The 16,131-nt window shown below is 34.4% G+C and overlaps 2 protein-coding genes across 2 annotated transcripts; one reads left to right on the top strand and one right to left on the bottom strand.

Moving 5' to 3' along the window:
• Nucleotides 1–11,005: 11,005 nt before the first annotated feature.
• LOC136061353 (methyl-CpG-binding domain-containing protein 7-like) lies at nucleotides 11,006–13,853 on the bottom strand. Its single transcript, XM_065760378.1, is given in 7 exon segments — nucleotides 11,006–11,112; nucleotides 11,115–11,171; nucleotides 11,431–11,446; nucleotides 11,540–11,579; nucleotides 11,581–11,648; nucleotides 12,700–12,813; nucleotides 13,803–13,853. Coding segments are annotated over 6 exon segments (402 nt in total). The 5' UTR covers nucleotides 13,803–13,853.
• Nucleotides 13,854–14,682: 829 nt separating this feature from the next.
• Nucleotides 14,683–15,201, top strand: LOC136061925 (uncharacterized). The gene has a single exon (XM_065760377.1). The coding sequence runs from the start codon at nucleotides 14,683–14,685 to the stop codon at nucleotides 15,199–15,201; it is 519 nt and encodes a 172-aa protein (XP_065616449.1).
• Nucleotides 15,202–16,131: the final 930 nt, after the last annotated feature.

Raw genomic sequence — 16,131 nt, 5'->3', positions numbered from 1 at the left:
TGGTTCCAAATATTTATCAAACTAGTGACAAATACGTCCGATGCACTGAAAGCTTTGCATAAAATTATAATTTAATTATGTTTGTTTTAAACTAAAACAAAATTAAGATCGTTGACCTTGATTTTCATTTTCTACGATGTGATGGTGGTTGCACGTTAACATCAGATTTTGGATGCATTATGGATTGGAAGTGTTCAAAGAAATGAAAATATAACTGTAATATAAACTAATGAAAAACCTTATTTTCATAGATGAGGAATGCGATACGAAAGTTTTTAACTCTTAGTCACAAAGTATACTTTTAATTTAGCCATCGTGATTGATTTTTTAGTGATCAAAATACTCTTGAATCTTGATAAACATTTGTCACATAAGTAATGCTGTTAGATAATTTAGGGGAGAAATACTGAAAATTTGAATTTAAGTTTCTGTTTCACATAAGTAATGCTTAAAGCAGAAAATGGGAGAGTTGGCATTTGTTAGTACGTGGTGGAGTTAAAAATTCCCATGTTTCACGGGTATAGTTCGATGGTTGGCGTAGTCTGTAAATTGTTATTGATCTTTAAAGAAATAATATAATGAGGTAGTTAGCAGGTAAGCAGTTCTTCAGTGAAGGTGTTTTAAATCTTTATAAAAGGGAGTTCAACGTGATCATTTCTATCTTCAAGCGAAAAACAAAAAAGGCAAGAAAGTGGCAAATATGGCTGGAGCGCTCTTTAGTAAAAAAGATGTAACTCCCACAAATTATGAGAATAAAGCGGAAGAGGTTGCCAAATCTCATCTCCTAAGTCGGAAAAATTTGAAAGAAAAAAAGGAAGAGGAAAAGAAAAAAAAGGTTGCTATATCTGATCTCCTAAGTGAGAAAAATTTGAAAAAGAAAAAGAAAGAGGAAAAGAAAAAAGAGGTTGCTAAATCTGATCTCCTAAGTCAAAAAAATTTAGCAGACCCTCCTCCCAGTCTCCTGACAACGAAGCATCACCATCATCCAAGAAAGCCAACAGGAGGGAAATGAACCGGGTAAGAAAAATAATCGTGATGGCTCATATGCATGAGACATGCAGTCGTGGCTTCTCGATCGACTCACATGATGACTTCATTTGGGTTCGTATCTTTCCTAGGTTGTTGTTGCAACTGTTGAAATTCCTTTAATTTGCCTTATTTTATTTTTCCTTGTTTTCTGCTCAATAACCCTACTCCGACGATAAGTAGGAGGAATGCTAGTTCTGTATTTTTATTTCCTATCATGTTATAAATAAAACTACATTTCAATCAAGAAAAAATATAATTTAACCCACACAATACAAGTATCTAAGCTGCGATCTTGTTATCCTTGGCATTATGAGATATATTAATTTGATGAAGATTTGGAATCAAAGGGATGTGCTATAGCCTTGGTCGCTGAATCGTAATCCCTGACATCAAGCCCTCATTGCTTCACAGTAGACAATATATTTTCTAACATCTTTTCTTCTATAGATACAAATGATAGATTTTCTATCTATAAAATCTACTTGATGATAATTGCTCGACTTTGCTAATTGAGTTAATTGGTACTACATATATATTTTCTAATATTAAGACATATATATTCCTCATCGGTGTGGAAACTCATATTGCATATCATACACTATCATAAAATTAAACCATATAAACTTTTTCCGTTTAAAGTTGCAACAGCCTAGTGCAATTCCATATTCTAAATAGTAAATACCAATAATCTTCCTTTTGGTTAATCAACATTCAAATTTTTTTTTTGGGAGAAGGGATTAATCAACATTCAAGATTCAAGAATGAATTATATTTTTTTTGCTAAGATGAACATTGTAGGCCAATAGACATGAATTCTACCAAGCACATATTGAATAGTTTGAACACTCATTGCAATGAAGAGCTATTTTGGCACCAGTCTTTTATTGCAGAATTTTAAAATATCAGTTATAAATCATTCATAAAACCTAACAGATGTCATTATTCAACTGTATTGTACGCCTTTGTTGGGTGAAACACAAGAAGGAAAAGATATTTTCAGAAAATTAAGATAGAAAATGAGAATGAAAACATTAAAAGTGGATTATGCCTCGATGACTAAATACATCATTGTAAGTACAATAGTGAGACATGCGGACGAACTTAGTTTTGGAAAGGTAAAACCATCGAAGTTGAAAGGATTAAACGTATTGTACCCACCTGATAAGCTCAAAAATAGTTGTCCCTCTTCTACTGGAAAATTTTGTAAACCACAAACCAAGGTTTCATTACTATGATAGGATTAAACTGTATATGTACTATATCACTTGTAGATAGCGAACCACTGAATCAGCAGATATCAAAAAGACCAGTGGGTTCCAATTAGTTCAACCGGTAAAGTCTCTGATGGTAGAATAAGAGATCTGAGATTCAATTACTACCTGCACCAAAAATTGATTGGTGTCTTGGTCTGATGATAAAAAATATCATCAAGAGTGAACACTATAGGTTGAAACTTTCTCAAAAAAAGAAAAAAAAGAAGAAAAAGATATCAAAAAGACCAGTCCTCTCTATAGTTTCACTGTTTCAGCCAAAGCATATTATCTATAAATAAATAAATAAATACACAAATACAGATATATCGTCAACAAGGAAATCAATACCGTACTAGTCGTTAAAATGGTACCAATATTCTTTTAAAATGTATTAAATAAAATACTGGACTGTACCAGCCTGTACTAGCTATACTAGAGATTTCTGGTGTTTTAGTCATACAATAAAAAAAAAAAAAATTAAAATTAAAAAAAGTTAAAAACATGTTATTTAAATTTTAACCTAATACATTGGGTTAATGTTCTTACGCAAATATTTAGCTTATTAAATATGTGGATTTCATAAATAAACACACACATACAAACATACACACACATATATAGAAATATATCAATAATTGTAATCTTGAAATGGTACACCAGTATGAATCAGTATTGAAATTTATCGTTTCCTATGCCTAATCAAAATAGGCTCCGATATAAAATTGACTCCTTTGATCTTTAACCCAATAATTGCTTTGTCTAATGGTATTGGCTTAAGCTCAAGGGGTTTGTTTTGTGATTCCTAAGATCTCAAGATATCCATAAAATCCTAGATTTAAAACCTCTAGCTTCTTAGCATCTTAGAGCCACCTTGAAGCTATTCCTCCTTATAATAACATAGTATGTGTAGGATAGAGGGCCTATACATATATGAAGGAACGTTCAATACTTAAAGAGATTTGGATACATTCGTTTTAAAATATAAAATAAAATAAACGAAAAATTAACTCACAATAATGCATTGACTTTGTGTAACTAACATGGAAACATAAAGGACTAATCGATTAGCACATGACACATATAGTGTATCACAAGTTACAACACTGCCATCGGTGATAAATGAAGCTTGATTGCTACTAATGGCATATGTAGTTAGAGAAAATTATTATGTACTTTAGAAATATATTTCCTTCCTCTCACATAAGGGTGGGCCCCATGGTAGATGGGACTCACCCTTTTGTGAGAGGGAGAGAATATACTTTTGGAGTACACAATAACAACCATGTAGTTAGCGTCCATTTATTATCGATGGTTTGAGGAGTTATGCTTCAATTATTGTGTTCCTATGTCTTTGCAAAAATTAAAAGGGAATAAAAACCAATATGAATGTTGGATAAAAATTGTGTTATGAAATTATAATGTATCCTAATGTTTTAAGAAACATCTCAGGTAGTTCAGTAGTTGAACATAGCATTTTGTAACAATCAACATTTAGTAAGAACTTTCAATATCTAGCCTAATTTTCAAACATATTTTTTTCAATAGGTAGCCTAACTTACATATATGATAGCTTAGCAACTAAGAGAAGACTTCCGCTGAAAATTCTGTGGCACCATCAAATGCCAAACTTGTTAACCTGCACTAGTAGCTTTTGAGACATGTGATTCTTCCCCTTGACCAAAATGTTTTTGCTTTCCTTTAGATCCAAATTTCCCANCTCATTAAAATCCTTATTTTAAAAATCAAAAGCATGTTCTTCTTCGCTTCTTAAGTATAAAACCAAATCATCAATTGTATCCGTAGCCAAACAAATCACAAGATATATCCAATTCTAAAAAACAAATCATAACTTGTATTTATTGACAGACAAATCACAAACAATATCCAATTTTATAATCAAGAATTAATAAACCAAGCATTCAATTAATTAAGACAAATCCTAAATCATGAGAAAAACATGATTGAACTCATATCTAGAATCCCATCTTAGTCAATTGATATGAAGCAAGAACAATTTTAATCATTAAAGAACAACTATTGTGGGAAAAATCAAATCACATAAATATTATTGATAATCCTTAACAAGGTTTCATCCTCAACCCTAATTATAAATTTAGCTACTCATAATAATTGAAAAAAAAAAAAGAATAAAATACTAAACATTAAACTAGACAAATAAAATAGAGAAAGAAATAATCACAATGCTATCATGGAGAAAAAGCTACAGAGAAGCCACATGCAGCACTGCCTCTTGCTCCAATTTTTTGTTTTGCATCTCAGCCCTACCACTAGCCTCAGCCTCCCTGAATTTTCCCTAAAGAGCCTTTAAATAGGTAAAGGAATCCTATTACAAGTTGAATTCCTGTTTGGAGAGAATCCCAGATTTTTAGGCTTCACTTAACCGACGATTTTGGCCCATTTAATGTCAGAATTCAGGCTTTTGGTAAACTACAAAGTTGTAGCCCTTTAAGTTAAATTTCTAGTCCAACTTGAATCATCTTGATTGAACATTAAAGCCGAAAGTTATGCTGAAAATACTAACTGATGTGTAGGCTGGAATCCTAATCCAAATTGGACTTGGATTTGATGCAAATTTCCTTTGATTCCTTACTCCAATTGGACTTAAATTTAATTGGATTGATCTTCTCTTGAATTCATGCTTGGCTGGATGTAAGTTGGCTTGATTCAATTGGCCTAGCCCCACTTTGCATGTAAAGCCCTTGTTACTTGCAACACAAAGATATTACATAATCAGTCACAAAATAACATAAAAGTAAAGTTAAATATGTTGATATGTGAGTACTTTATTGTATATATTTCATGCACATCATGTGCAACGAAAATGTAGAAAATAAAAGAAGCACACTTTCATTGATAAAAAAGATAGTATTTTTTAGTTCCTTAGAATGTATTAAAAAAAAAAAAAAATCCTAGTATCTAAGCCTTCTTTGTGTGTACTGCGGGGTCAATATTCTGGCTGGACTGGTTGGCAGCAGTATCTAGGGCTTGGTCCTTGGGTTCAGAAGAAGTTTTCTTCTTACCCAAGTCCTTACCCTTATCATGAGGATTCTCAGCTTGCCTACCTTGACCATCAACTTGATCAGACTCCTTAGGGGCTTCAGGAAGGGCAGAAGGGACTTGGCCGACCAAGGGCTGTTGCGATGCCTTTGGAGGTTGTTTAGAGGGAGAGGGGTCAGGACCTGGGAGTTCGCAAATTTCAGGATCGTAGTAGACGTTCCCAGGTCGCCTCAAGTCAGAATCTATAGGGACCCCAGTAGCATCAAGGGCTTTACCCCAGGTTACATCACAGTACTCTCTGCAGACTGCAGAGAGCTCTTCTGCAAGTCTGACTTGAGTTTCCTCCACCCCAAGCTTGTATGCTGCCTGCTTTTCAGCCTCGGCTGCCTCCTTGGCCAATTGGGCAGTTTTCTTGGCTTTTTGAAGCTCGGCTTGAAGATCCTTCACCATTTGCTTCTCTGTTTCCAGATTAATTTCAGTCATATGCAACTAACGGCGTTGATCTTCGGCTTGCTTTTCAGTATTCTTAAGGCCTGCATCAAGACTGTCCCTGACCCTAGTCATCTCTTTTAGCTGCTCGGATAACTTAGCGTAATCCTCCTTAAGATTACCTAGTTTTTTCTCAACCTCAGACCAGGAATGGGCCTCCACCTAGGCTTCATTGCGGGCGTTTTTATTCCATTCCTCAGCCACATAAATTTTTTGGACAATCTGCATAACAGAACGAGAAAACTTTAATATAAAATAAAGAAAAGGGACGAATAAAAATGACCAACAGTTTAATTGGAGAAACGGATCAAATTACTTACCACGGCCAAGTCTCTCTTAAGGGATAGGAAGAGTTCATATTGACTGAAGCGCCTGTAAGCATCCATATCCTTTGGCAGGAGAAATGGTTGCTCCAGAGCCTCAGTAATGAAACCTGCCCGCCCCTCTTGATAGTTCCTAACTGTGGTGTCCTAAGGAAGGGGAGCACCATCCAACTCCAGCCTAGGGGACCAGATGCGCAGTCTTCGGCGCACATCAGCGGTGAGAGGATCCTCTCGACTTTCAACGGAAGAAGCCCTTTTGTTCCATTGGTCCTTAACCACTTTCTGTTGTTTATTCCCTTTTGGGGGTTCCACCTCACCCTCCTCAAGAGCTACATTAGGCCTTTTCTTCTTTAGCTCAAGGTCTGGCTTTAGGCCGATGTCAGAAGGTAACTGAGGAGGGGGTAGGGGAAGATTAACAGCGGGCTGGGACTTATTGGTTTCTTTGGGCACAATTGCTTTATTCCTTGCCTTCATAAGATCCTTTAGGCTCTTGCTCCTAGTATTCAATGCCATTTCTTCTTCTTCTTCCAAAGAGTCGTTTGGAAGGGCAGTTATTAAAACAGGAGCGTGGATGCTAGAATGCCTATCAGTCTCTTCCTCGGCGTCCGAGAGGGGAATCACCTAAACCTCCTTGGATGCCTCTCCTTCGAAACAGAACCTATCAATTTGTTCCTCTAGTGAAGAGGTTGAGGAAGCAACTCTTTCTCCTGCTGCAGCTACTTCAAGGGGAATCTATTGAACTGGAAGGACGAGCAGCAGTACACCCTACAAGACAAGATGTAGTAAGTGGGAAGATCAAACGGAGATAAAAAATTGGGTTGAGATACATCTATCCGGTTTATCTGATGGTCTCCCTGCCTTATAACGTTGCCGACCGGTTGGAACGCGTCCGAAAGAGGCTTGATGTCCAGAATAAGGTGGATGGCCCGAAGTTGCCCGTCTTCACTCATAAAGATCTCTAATCTTAATAGATAGTTAAGCGCTGCAACATTGGTTAGGCTGAGTCGAGGAGCAACGTGCCTTCTATCTGTTAACACCACAATAGAGCTAAGCATATTCAGAAACTTAAAGTAATCCATTAATAGGAAAAGAAGAAAAAACAACACTACTGATGAAAACCGTAGATTTATTATTAAGGAACCTAAATCTAAGATATCCCACCTAGCTTTCTTGGTTGGGTTGGGCAATGAAGACCATCATGCCATGCTCTCGAAAAGATCAGGAAGTCGTCTTTCATCCCCTTGTTAGACTTGGGAAGACAAGAAATGAGTTTGACGATGTCGGATCGGGATTTAAAGTAAAATCCCACCCCTTTTTGTTTGTGGCATTCGTATATATGGACTACGTCTAGCCAGTTGAGCCCCAAGCCCAAATGTTGGTTCAAAGCATCAACTGTTCCTAAGATCCCAAAGAGTTAGGTGCGCACTGGTGGGGACAAAATCTATGGTTACGAAGGTAATCTCTGGTAATGCGACCCATGGGGAGAGTCATTCCCTCCTTTATAAAGGCTATCGTAGGGATTATGACATCTCCCACTTCTCGGTCAGTGTTTATTCCTTCCGGAGGACAATACCTCAGGTTTACTTCCTGCGATATGTCATACATTTCCTTAAATGTCTCTATCAAGGCATGACTATTAACTAGATACTTAAATTTACCCATTTTGGATAAACGAAAAAGGGAAAGCACTAAAAATGGCAACTGGGAAATAAGAACGTAAAGGCCGAGGAAGCTAGCCGAGGAGACAAAGCAGGGTTCAAAGAAGTTAGAACTTATGCGAACTGAGTTGGAAAATGATCCTTTAAATCTTCAAAAGAATTTTCAAAGATTGTCAAAGAAATAAGAATGGTGATTTAATAATCCTTGTAAGTTTGAATACTTGAGTTCGTTGGAGAGTCTGAGAAATTGTGAAGTAAAGAAGAAGTGATCTCCTTTGAGGTTTTATATAGGGGTCAAAAAATGAGTGGGAGTTATCCCGCCCAAACCCTAAGGAAAAATGTCATTCGTTGAATCAATGGTTCACCGTTGGATGCCAAAGACATAGTGCCGCCTGGAGGAATTCATGACGCTTCGTAAATACCGAAACGTCAGCAACAATGATGAAGCGTCTAAATCTATGCTCCCACACGTGTAAACTCAAGTATCTTTACATTTTTAGCCTTTATTTCTGTGGCAGATCAAAATCTCATTTTTTTCTCTTCGGATGTGAGGGAAAAATTAAAATTTTGAGGAGCTATTGTGGGGATAAAAGCCCAAGTTCGTATATTGGGCCTTGGGCCCTATATTTGAGGATGTGGGTATGTCTGAGGGGGAGGAAAAAGAGAAGGAGATTGACTGTAGCACGAAGAATTGTATTAATTTTCTGAAATAGTAGTTCAGTTCATAGTTGATCTCTTCGGACACCAATTTAATCAAGTTCTAAGTGTGTTTTTGTACTTATTCTTATTTTGAATCTTTATGAACCGTTGTTTAATTCACAACTAGCCTAACTCTTTAATCCACTCTCTACAAATTCATTGTATTGGGCTTGTTGGGCTTACATCCCATATCTCTTGGGCTTGTGCTACAAATTGTGACTCTACATTAGTCATTTACAAGAGAAGTGCCATTTGTCCACAAACTTCAAGCTCAAGAGGGAGGTGTCATTTTATTCATAATTTAGTTAAGATTTTTTTTTTTTTCCAAAAAGGAATACTATGTTAAAGAAGTTGCGAGACAACATGAAATTATTTGTTATATTTATATAATATATAAATAAGTATAAATTATTGAAATATTTGGTGGGAGTGTCATTTTATAAAACTTCAAATTTACTATAATTTTTTTTAAAAAAAACTTTGGTATAATGTATCTAAAGTTTTTTTTATTCATGTAACTCAACAACCATTTATGGGTGCATATATTGTTACAATAATTTAATACCATTCTTTACGTTCCATTATGAAACCCAAATTCATCGTGTCTAAGAGCATCTGCTTTGATAATTGTATAATAGAAAAATATGTCAAATTTACACATTCAAGTTCTAAAATCATCCACATCAATCAAGCTAAAGAAGTGTAAATTTACATAATTGCTACAGTAACCGTGTATATATACGCAGTTAATGTAGCTTTGTATATCATTTAAAAAAAAAAAAATCTCTCACATTTTGTCTTATCAAATTCCTCTCTCTCTCCTCTCTCACACACACACACATTTTATGAAGATAATAATAAAAAAAATAATGAAGAATTATTATTTTTAATAAATATAATTTAGAATAAATAATCTAATAGGGTGTTTTTGAAAAGTGGTTGTGTAAAAAAAAAAAAAAAAGTAAGTTCTTATACTAAAATATACATAAATTTTTGCACGAACTAATGTGAATGCTCTAATTTACCTAAAGGAAAATTGGCTTAATAGTCACTTTTTTTTTTTAACTTACCAAAAAAAAAAATGGTGTTGTTTATTGGCAATTGAGTAAATACCGTTAAGAGTATTGAAAGAAAAAAGAAAAAAAAAAAAGGATTCTTATAGGACAAAGTTTGTATATATACAAACTTTGTTATAAACAATGACTACAATTTCACTCAATATATATATATATATATATTTTTTTTCTTTTTTACTAGATGTGAATTTTGACAAATCTACATGTGAATAACATTTTCTTATTATCCTCTATGCTTACAAAACTTTCAAAATGTTAAAGATCAATAACTATATCATCAATCAAATGTTTAAATTTCAAGTATTTATAGTCTAAAATTATGCATAAAAAATAATTTAATGGATCAAATAGTAAATAAAATTTTATTGGTACGAAATTTAACATGCCTGTTAAGAATAAAGATTATACAACCCAACAATTATATTTTTCAAAATATGTTATCATGTTAATTTTTTTAATACAAATTATATTTATTTATACTATCTATAAAAGGATTCTCCTCTTTAAACTGAATTTTTTTCTGGTCAACAATACCCTCATCCAGTATCTAATAATTTATCTTACAAATGTTTTAGGAATAGGGTCAATAATGTCACACTATTCCTCAAAAAAAATCCCTTTATTGAACTGGACTTTTATGCGATTTATCTATACTATTTATAAAAAGATATGCTTATAATTAAAATTTATACTATATATAAGACATTTTTTTCCTGATGACATCAAATCTCATAAAGGCAGGGCCTTTGGACCCATCCATGGGAGGTAAACCAAAATTAAATATAAGACAAGACAATATTGTATTTATGTTTAATCATTTAGTGGCTACAAATTAAAAAATTAAACCATGTAATGTAATTTACTAGACTCATCGTTATGAAAAAATGCCCTTGAACATTGATAAACATGTTTTTGGTTGAAATATGATCATTCTACATCTCCCCCACCCCACCCCACCCCCCCCCACCCCCCCTCCCCCCAAAAAAAAAAAAAAAAAAAAAATGAAGAAGAAGAGGAAGAAAGATTTAACTTGTGGTTTCTCTTTGAATGAAATATACAGTTTAAGTGTCATATTAGTAATTGTCATGAAGGCAAGACATGCAAAAATCTAACCTTTTGAGAGTTAGATTTCTCACTTTTCATATGGATGAGGATGTTTATAAAAATTGTATTCCCAGGAATTTTGTTAATAAATTATTGAACTTTCACGAATTCCCAAGAATTAACAATACGCATGAATGTGTAAAAGAGTATGCCACAGTAGGCAAAGATAGCAAAAGATAAATTATACCATTATGAGAACTCAGCTCTGTTAAAACAGTAATACCTCAAAACTATGCATTAAAAATTCCTGTCTTGAAGGGTTGTGATGAAGGAGTATGCCACAATAGGCAAAGATAGCAAAAGATAAATTATACCATTATGAGAACTCAGCTCTGTTAAAACATAATACCTCAAAACTATGCATTAAAAATTCCTGTCTTGAAGGGTGTGATGAATATCTCAGACCATTTTTGCTTTTCAGATTCAGGAACAATAGACTCATCCATGAAAGCACTCCATATAAGCCCCCGGGACCAGACAGAACCCAATTTATCTTTTCAGGTGGGCTGGCAGAACAGAAGACTAACCCCATTGCTAGAATTATTTTTCTTCCGAGAAGCAGTTTTTTTTAAGGCTGCAAAAGGCACAATTTTTTTTACAGAATAAAATAATACTACGGCAACAGAATTTTTGTTTTACCATAATTAATCTTTCAACTCACTGTTGAACTATTGCTCTGTTTCAACGCCTTGAGTGTAACTGTATCTTCTTCATCTTCTAGGTCCTTGCTAAAGAACATCCAGAGAATATATATCACTGGAAATATTTTTTTCCCGTAAACCGCAATAGTGTGAAGTCTGGAAAAGAAGCACAGATAGACACAGTTATGAATTGCAGAAGTGAAAATAAATTATTGTTTAAGCAGTAACAATAACTAAACCCACACTAACCTGATCGCCTGGTTTCAATGCCTTGGGTGTTGCTGTATGCTTGTGTTAGGTACCTCTCAACTGTTACTAAAGAACGAAACTGCTGCCCAGTCCCTGGCTCAATATAATACTGCATAAAAAGATAACATTTTCCATTTCATGATTGAAAAAGTATGCTATTAATGAAAGGTATTATGGACAAAGTAGCTGTGAAGCCTGTGAGTGCAAGCAAGAAGAGGAAGGTACGCTGGAACCAAACTTATATAGTTTCCTTTCAGGACAATGGATCATCCAAAAGTACAATATGCCATAGATTTTGGAGGAATACATGTAATAACTGTTCAATATAAAATAATTGGATAAACAATGCATGTTAGCATAAGAAGGCAACCATGGTATCCACCCTCAACTATTGAAAGGCCCAGAACAGGATTTATTAGAAACTCATCATTAGCAAGAATATTTTATTATGGACAAAACTTAAGTGCAATACCTTAGGTGTTGTTCCTTAAGTTCCTCACTTAAAATTGAGTCATAAGACTACATAACTAAAAAATACATTTCCATCACATGAGAAAAAACTTACATGCAAAATCTTAAAAGAGGAACTTAAGGAATAACATCTAAATATTGTACCTAAGTCTTGCTCTTTTATGATATAGGGATGACAATTCCTTTGTTGAGGGAAACCTTTAAAATTTCGGAAATGGCATCACTTTCTTATCTTTAGCCCAATATCATTGTACTTGACACTAGAGATTACAACCCAGGATAAATAAAGAGGTATTTAAACCTTGTCTTCCATTCATTTTTTTTTTTTTAAAGGAAACAGGAAACAATGGTAAGCAAAACAGCAGTTTTTGACTTCAAATTTTTTCCCTGGGGTCCAATGGAAGTCAATTCAGACACAAATATAGATCCAAATTGTTCACATTCATTTGCATAATTTGAGATGTTCCCAGAAATTTTTTTTCATCACTAGACACTTTAAGCAAACAAAAGTTTTTTCAATGCCAATACTAAATTCCCCTCAAATGGTCATATAAGATCAGTGAAAAGTGAAGTGACCAAAAATTAACCCATATCCAGAATTCTGTAGTAACAAAGTTACAACACATATATAAAGCATATCATTTACCTTATATATCTATAAGAGTACATGAATACATACATAAAAGTACCTTGTCAATAATACCAGCATAGTTGGCATTGCTACGGGGCTTTTCTTCAATGACCCAATCATCAGGCTGCTTAGAGTGTGAGGTGCTCTTGATGGTGCGGACCACAATTTGCATCTGCAGCAGCTTCAGCATTACCCCCAAATAATAATAATCTATCTGACTTAAAGAATGTTTGAACTTGCTAGTCTCCCACACCCTAACTGCTATGGGTGCCTAGGGATTGAAAGGGACCCAGTTGGTTAATGTTCGAACAATTTTAATCTGTTTTAGAGTTCATGCCCTTCAATTATGCTCCCCAGTTCTAGCCATTAAGCTTAATAGTAGAAATTCAAAAGCATAACATGAACGGACTTACTTTGTAATCATATTAAAATGGGTAAAACCCTAAGGCCTAATCTAGGGACCATCTTTCAAAGCAAGGGCTTTGGAAAAATGGGTCCCGTGCTTAGAAACATCAAATCAAGTTACATATCAACATATTAGATGTATTGAATGAAACTCAATTCTATAGTGAGTCACAGGTTTATTATTGTTTATGATCATGATAGACCCCTCAAGCCATCCTGCCCTCTCAAACAAATTCCCTGCCTACACCACTACACTAAATAGCTCAAGTAAAATTTAGTAATTAGTATAGCACAAGAGCTGGTTACAGATTTAAGAAAAAGTAGGAGGCATCCCCTGTCCCTCCCTAAGAAAGGGGTGAAGCATGAATTCAAATTTTCAGTCTTGTATGGTGTATAAGTCATATAATTATCAAAAAACAATCTTTTTTCACCAACAATTCCCTTGGCTTGTAATATACTTAAGAGCATGTTACCAGAAACAAAAGAAGTAAAGCCCCATCATCATGTACTTTATATGCTAAACTAATGATCAAATATAGTTTTTTTTTCCCTGGATAGAAAGATGAGCTTGTACATTTCCTGCATTTACAATAGTGATATTTTTTAATCTGGAGTGAGCAAGTTTCAACCAAAAGTTCAAAAAATAAAAACCCACAATATCCTCAAAGCAACAAATCAACCAAATTTCAGGTCCTTTTATTAACAGAATTCTTGTTTATCCATATCTGCTAAGAAAAGTAACTTTTAGAACTCAACAGTATTTTCATTTCCTGCTATCACTGTCTCAGGTGTAGGTGTATATTGATTCTCTTAACAGCTATCAGAGAACGAGACATCCGTCCAGTCCCAGGCTCATGATAATACTGCGCAATATCAGACACATTATCAATTTTAGTTAAAGAACTTCCAAAGAAAATACTGCGCAAGATAATACTGCGCAATCAAACAGCCCTAATATTCAACTTTCAAAATTAAGAGACACATTCCTATCCCCAAGGGACGGGATGGGCCAGGGGAGGGGATAATAACAATGACCAGAGTTGCAAAAATCTCATTTTAGAGAGAGAGAGAGAGAGAGAGAGAGAAATTGCATGCAGATTTAGGTTGTCATGATATCTGCAGGTTCTATATCATTGCAGGCAGCTAGAAAATAACACCATATGATATATGGCAGAAGAACTGTCATCACAGCGGATGCCTTATTCAAACAATATGGGTCTTAAAAGTTGTTTTGAAAGAAACAACTAGAATATCAGCAGTATGTTAGATTTTTATTATTGGTAAGTTACGCTTGCTAACTCTCTTCAAATGGGCGACACTCTCTTCCACCATCTCAACGTTTTCTCTGATGGAGTTTTTAGACACTTTGCACTTGTATCGCTAATCTTTTAGCTTTCCTTTCTTTCTTTTGTTTCTTTCTATTTTTCAAATCTCTTCCTGCATACACTTTTCCAATTTTAATAAATTACAATTACTTATCATAAAAAGAAAAAAAAAGTTACAATTACCACGCACCCAAAGGGTCTTGAACCTACGACTTCACTTCCATCCCATAATTATGAAAGAAGGAAGTACCAGTTGAGCTAATGATGAGTACTGTTAGATTTTATAATACCTCAATAATTTAACATGTTAAATGAAATCAAGACGATGTACCCAAACAGTAGCATGGGCACCTCCACCAGCATCGAGATATAAAATAAATGTTGATGGGGCTGTATTTAAATCTCAAAGAACAGCGGGTGTTGGAGTAGTTGTCCGAGATTGCCAGGGTCAGGTAGTGGCAGCGATGAGCAAGAAGATAAATGCACCGTTAGGACCTTTGGAAGCTGAGGCAAAGGCGTTTGAAGCAGGGACTCAGTTTGCTAAGGATGTCGGAATTCAAGATTTCATCATTGAAGGGGACTCTTTGGTGTTGTACAATGCTCTCTGTGGAAACACACCACCTCCTGCTTCGGTGGCAGCTGTTGTTTTGGGTATGAAAATGATGTGTGGGGATTGCGTTGATTTTTCCCATATTCGTAGACAAGGAAATAAACCAGCTCACCTGTTAGCCAAACATGCTCTAAGTATTGTTGATTTTATTGCATGGATAGAAGAGAATCCTAGCTTTTTAGCGCAGGCTCTTAACCATGATGTATTGTTTTTGTCATAAGTTTTAATGAAGTTTCTTGATTCCTATCAAAAAAAAAAAAAGACGATGTACCACTTAAAAAAAAAAAAAATAATCATAAAGATGTGGCAATGAATTAAAAAGTACTGGTTCTGGCAGAAGTTGAATGCAAGCACTTTCTAATGAACAAAAATATAGTGTACTTTTGTAATGATGATGTTGATGATGATATACAAATAACACACACAACAACAATTTTCAACCAGTATTTATATCTCTTGTGCTTTCATTAAAATTTTAAAAATAAAAAGATCTACGAGCAATTGGGCTCTTAAGTCTTACATAAAAAAGGTATTTTCCAGTATCTATGGTGGACTAATTTTGGGTATACTCAAATATATGGTAAACTTCTATTCAATGTTGTTAAAAGCACGCTTAGGCTTGCTTAAAGCTCGAAGCTCGAAGCCCCAAGGTTAATTTGAGCGCTTTGCTTGGTCCAAGAAAAGCTCATTTTATGAAGCATACTTTAGGCACATTTTTTGAAGAAGCACAAAGCACACGTAGGTGCACTTTCTTATTTTGTTGCTAAAAAAGATACAAATCATTAAAATTAATTGCTTGATTTTGATAAAAAATGACATGAACCGTAATTTCTACTATTCTTCAGGTGGTGTATTTCATAAACAATTTTTTAAATTACATGTCAAAAGACACAAACAAGACTAATTTACTACTCTTATGCCTTCTGGTCTCCGATTTTTAGATGTATCTTGATTGAACAATATACATCATTTGATATAACTATCATGGTTATGTGCTATTATATTATTCTACATTGTTAATTGTTTTCAATTAACTGTATAAATATTTTAAGAATTGAAATAAGTTAAGTAAAATTTGAACTTGAAAACATCATACAATTGCACTTACCTAACAGGTAAAATATACTAATTTTGAGTTTTGATATAAATT

This window comes from Quercus suber, unplaced genomic scaffold, assembly GCF_002906115.3.
Source record: "Quercus suber isolate HL8 unplaced genomic scaffold, Cork oak 2.0 scaffold_364, whole genome shotgun sequence".
In the NCBI taxonomy this organism is placed as follows: Eukaryota; Viridiplantae; Streptophyta; class Magnoliopsida; order Fagales; family Fagaceae; genus Quercus; species Quercus suber.
The sequence above is the reverse complement of the archived record's forward strand: the minus strand, read 5'-3'. Positions and strand labels throughout refer to the sequence as shown.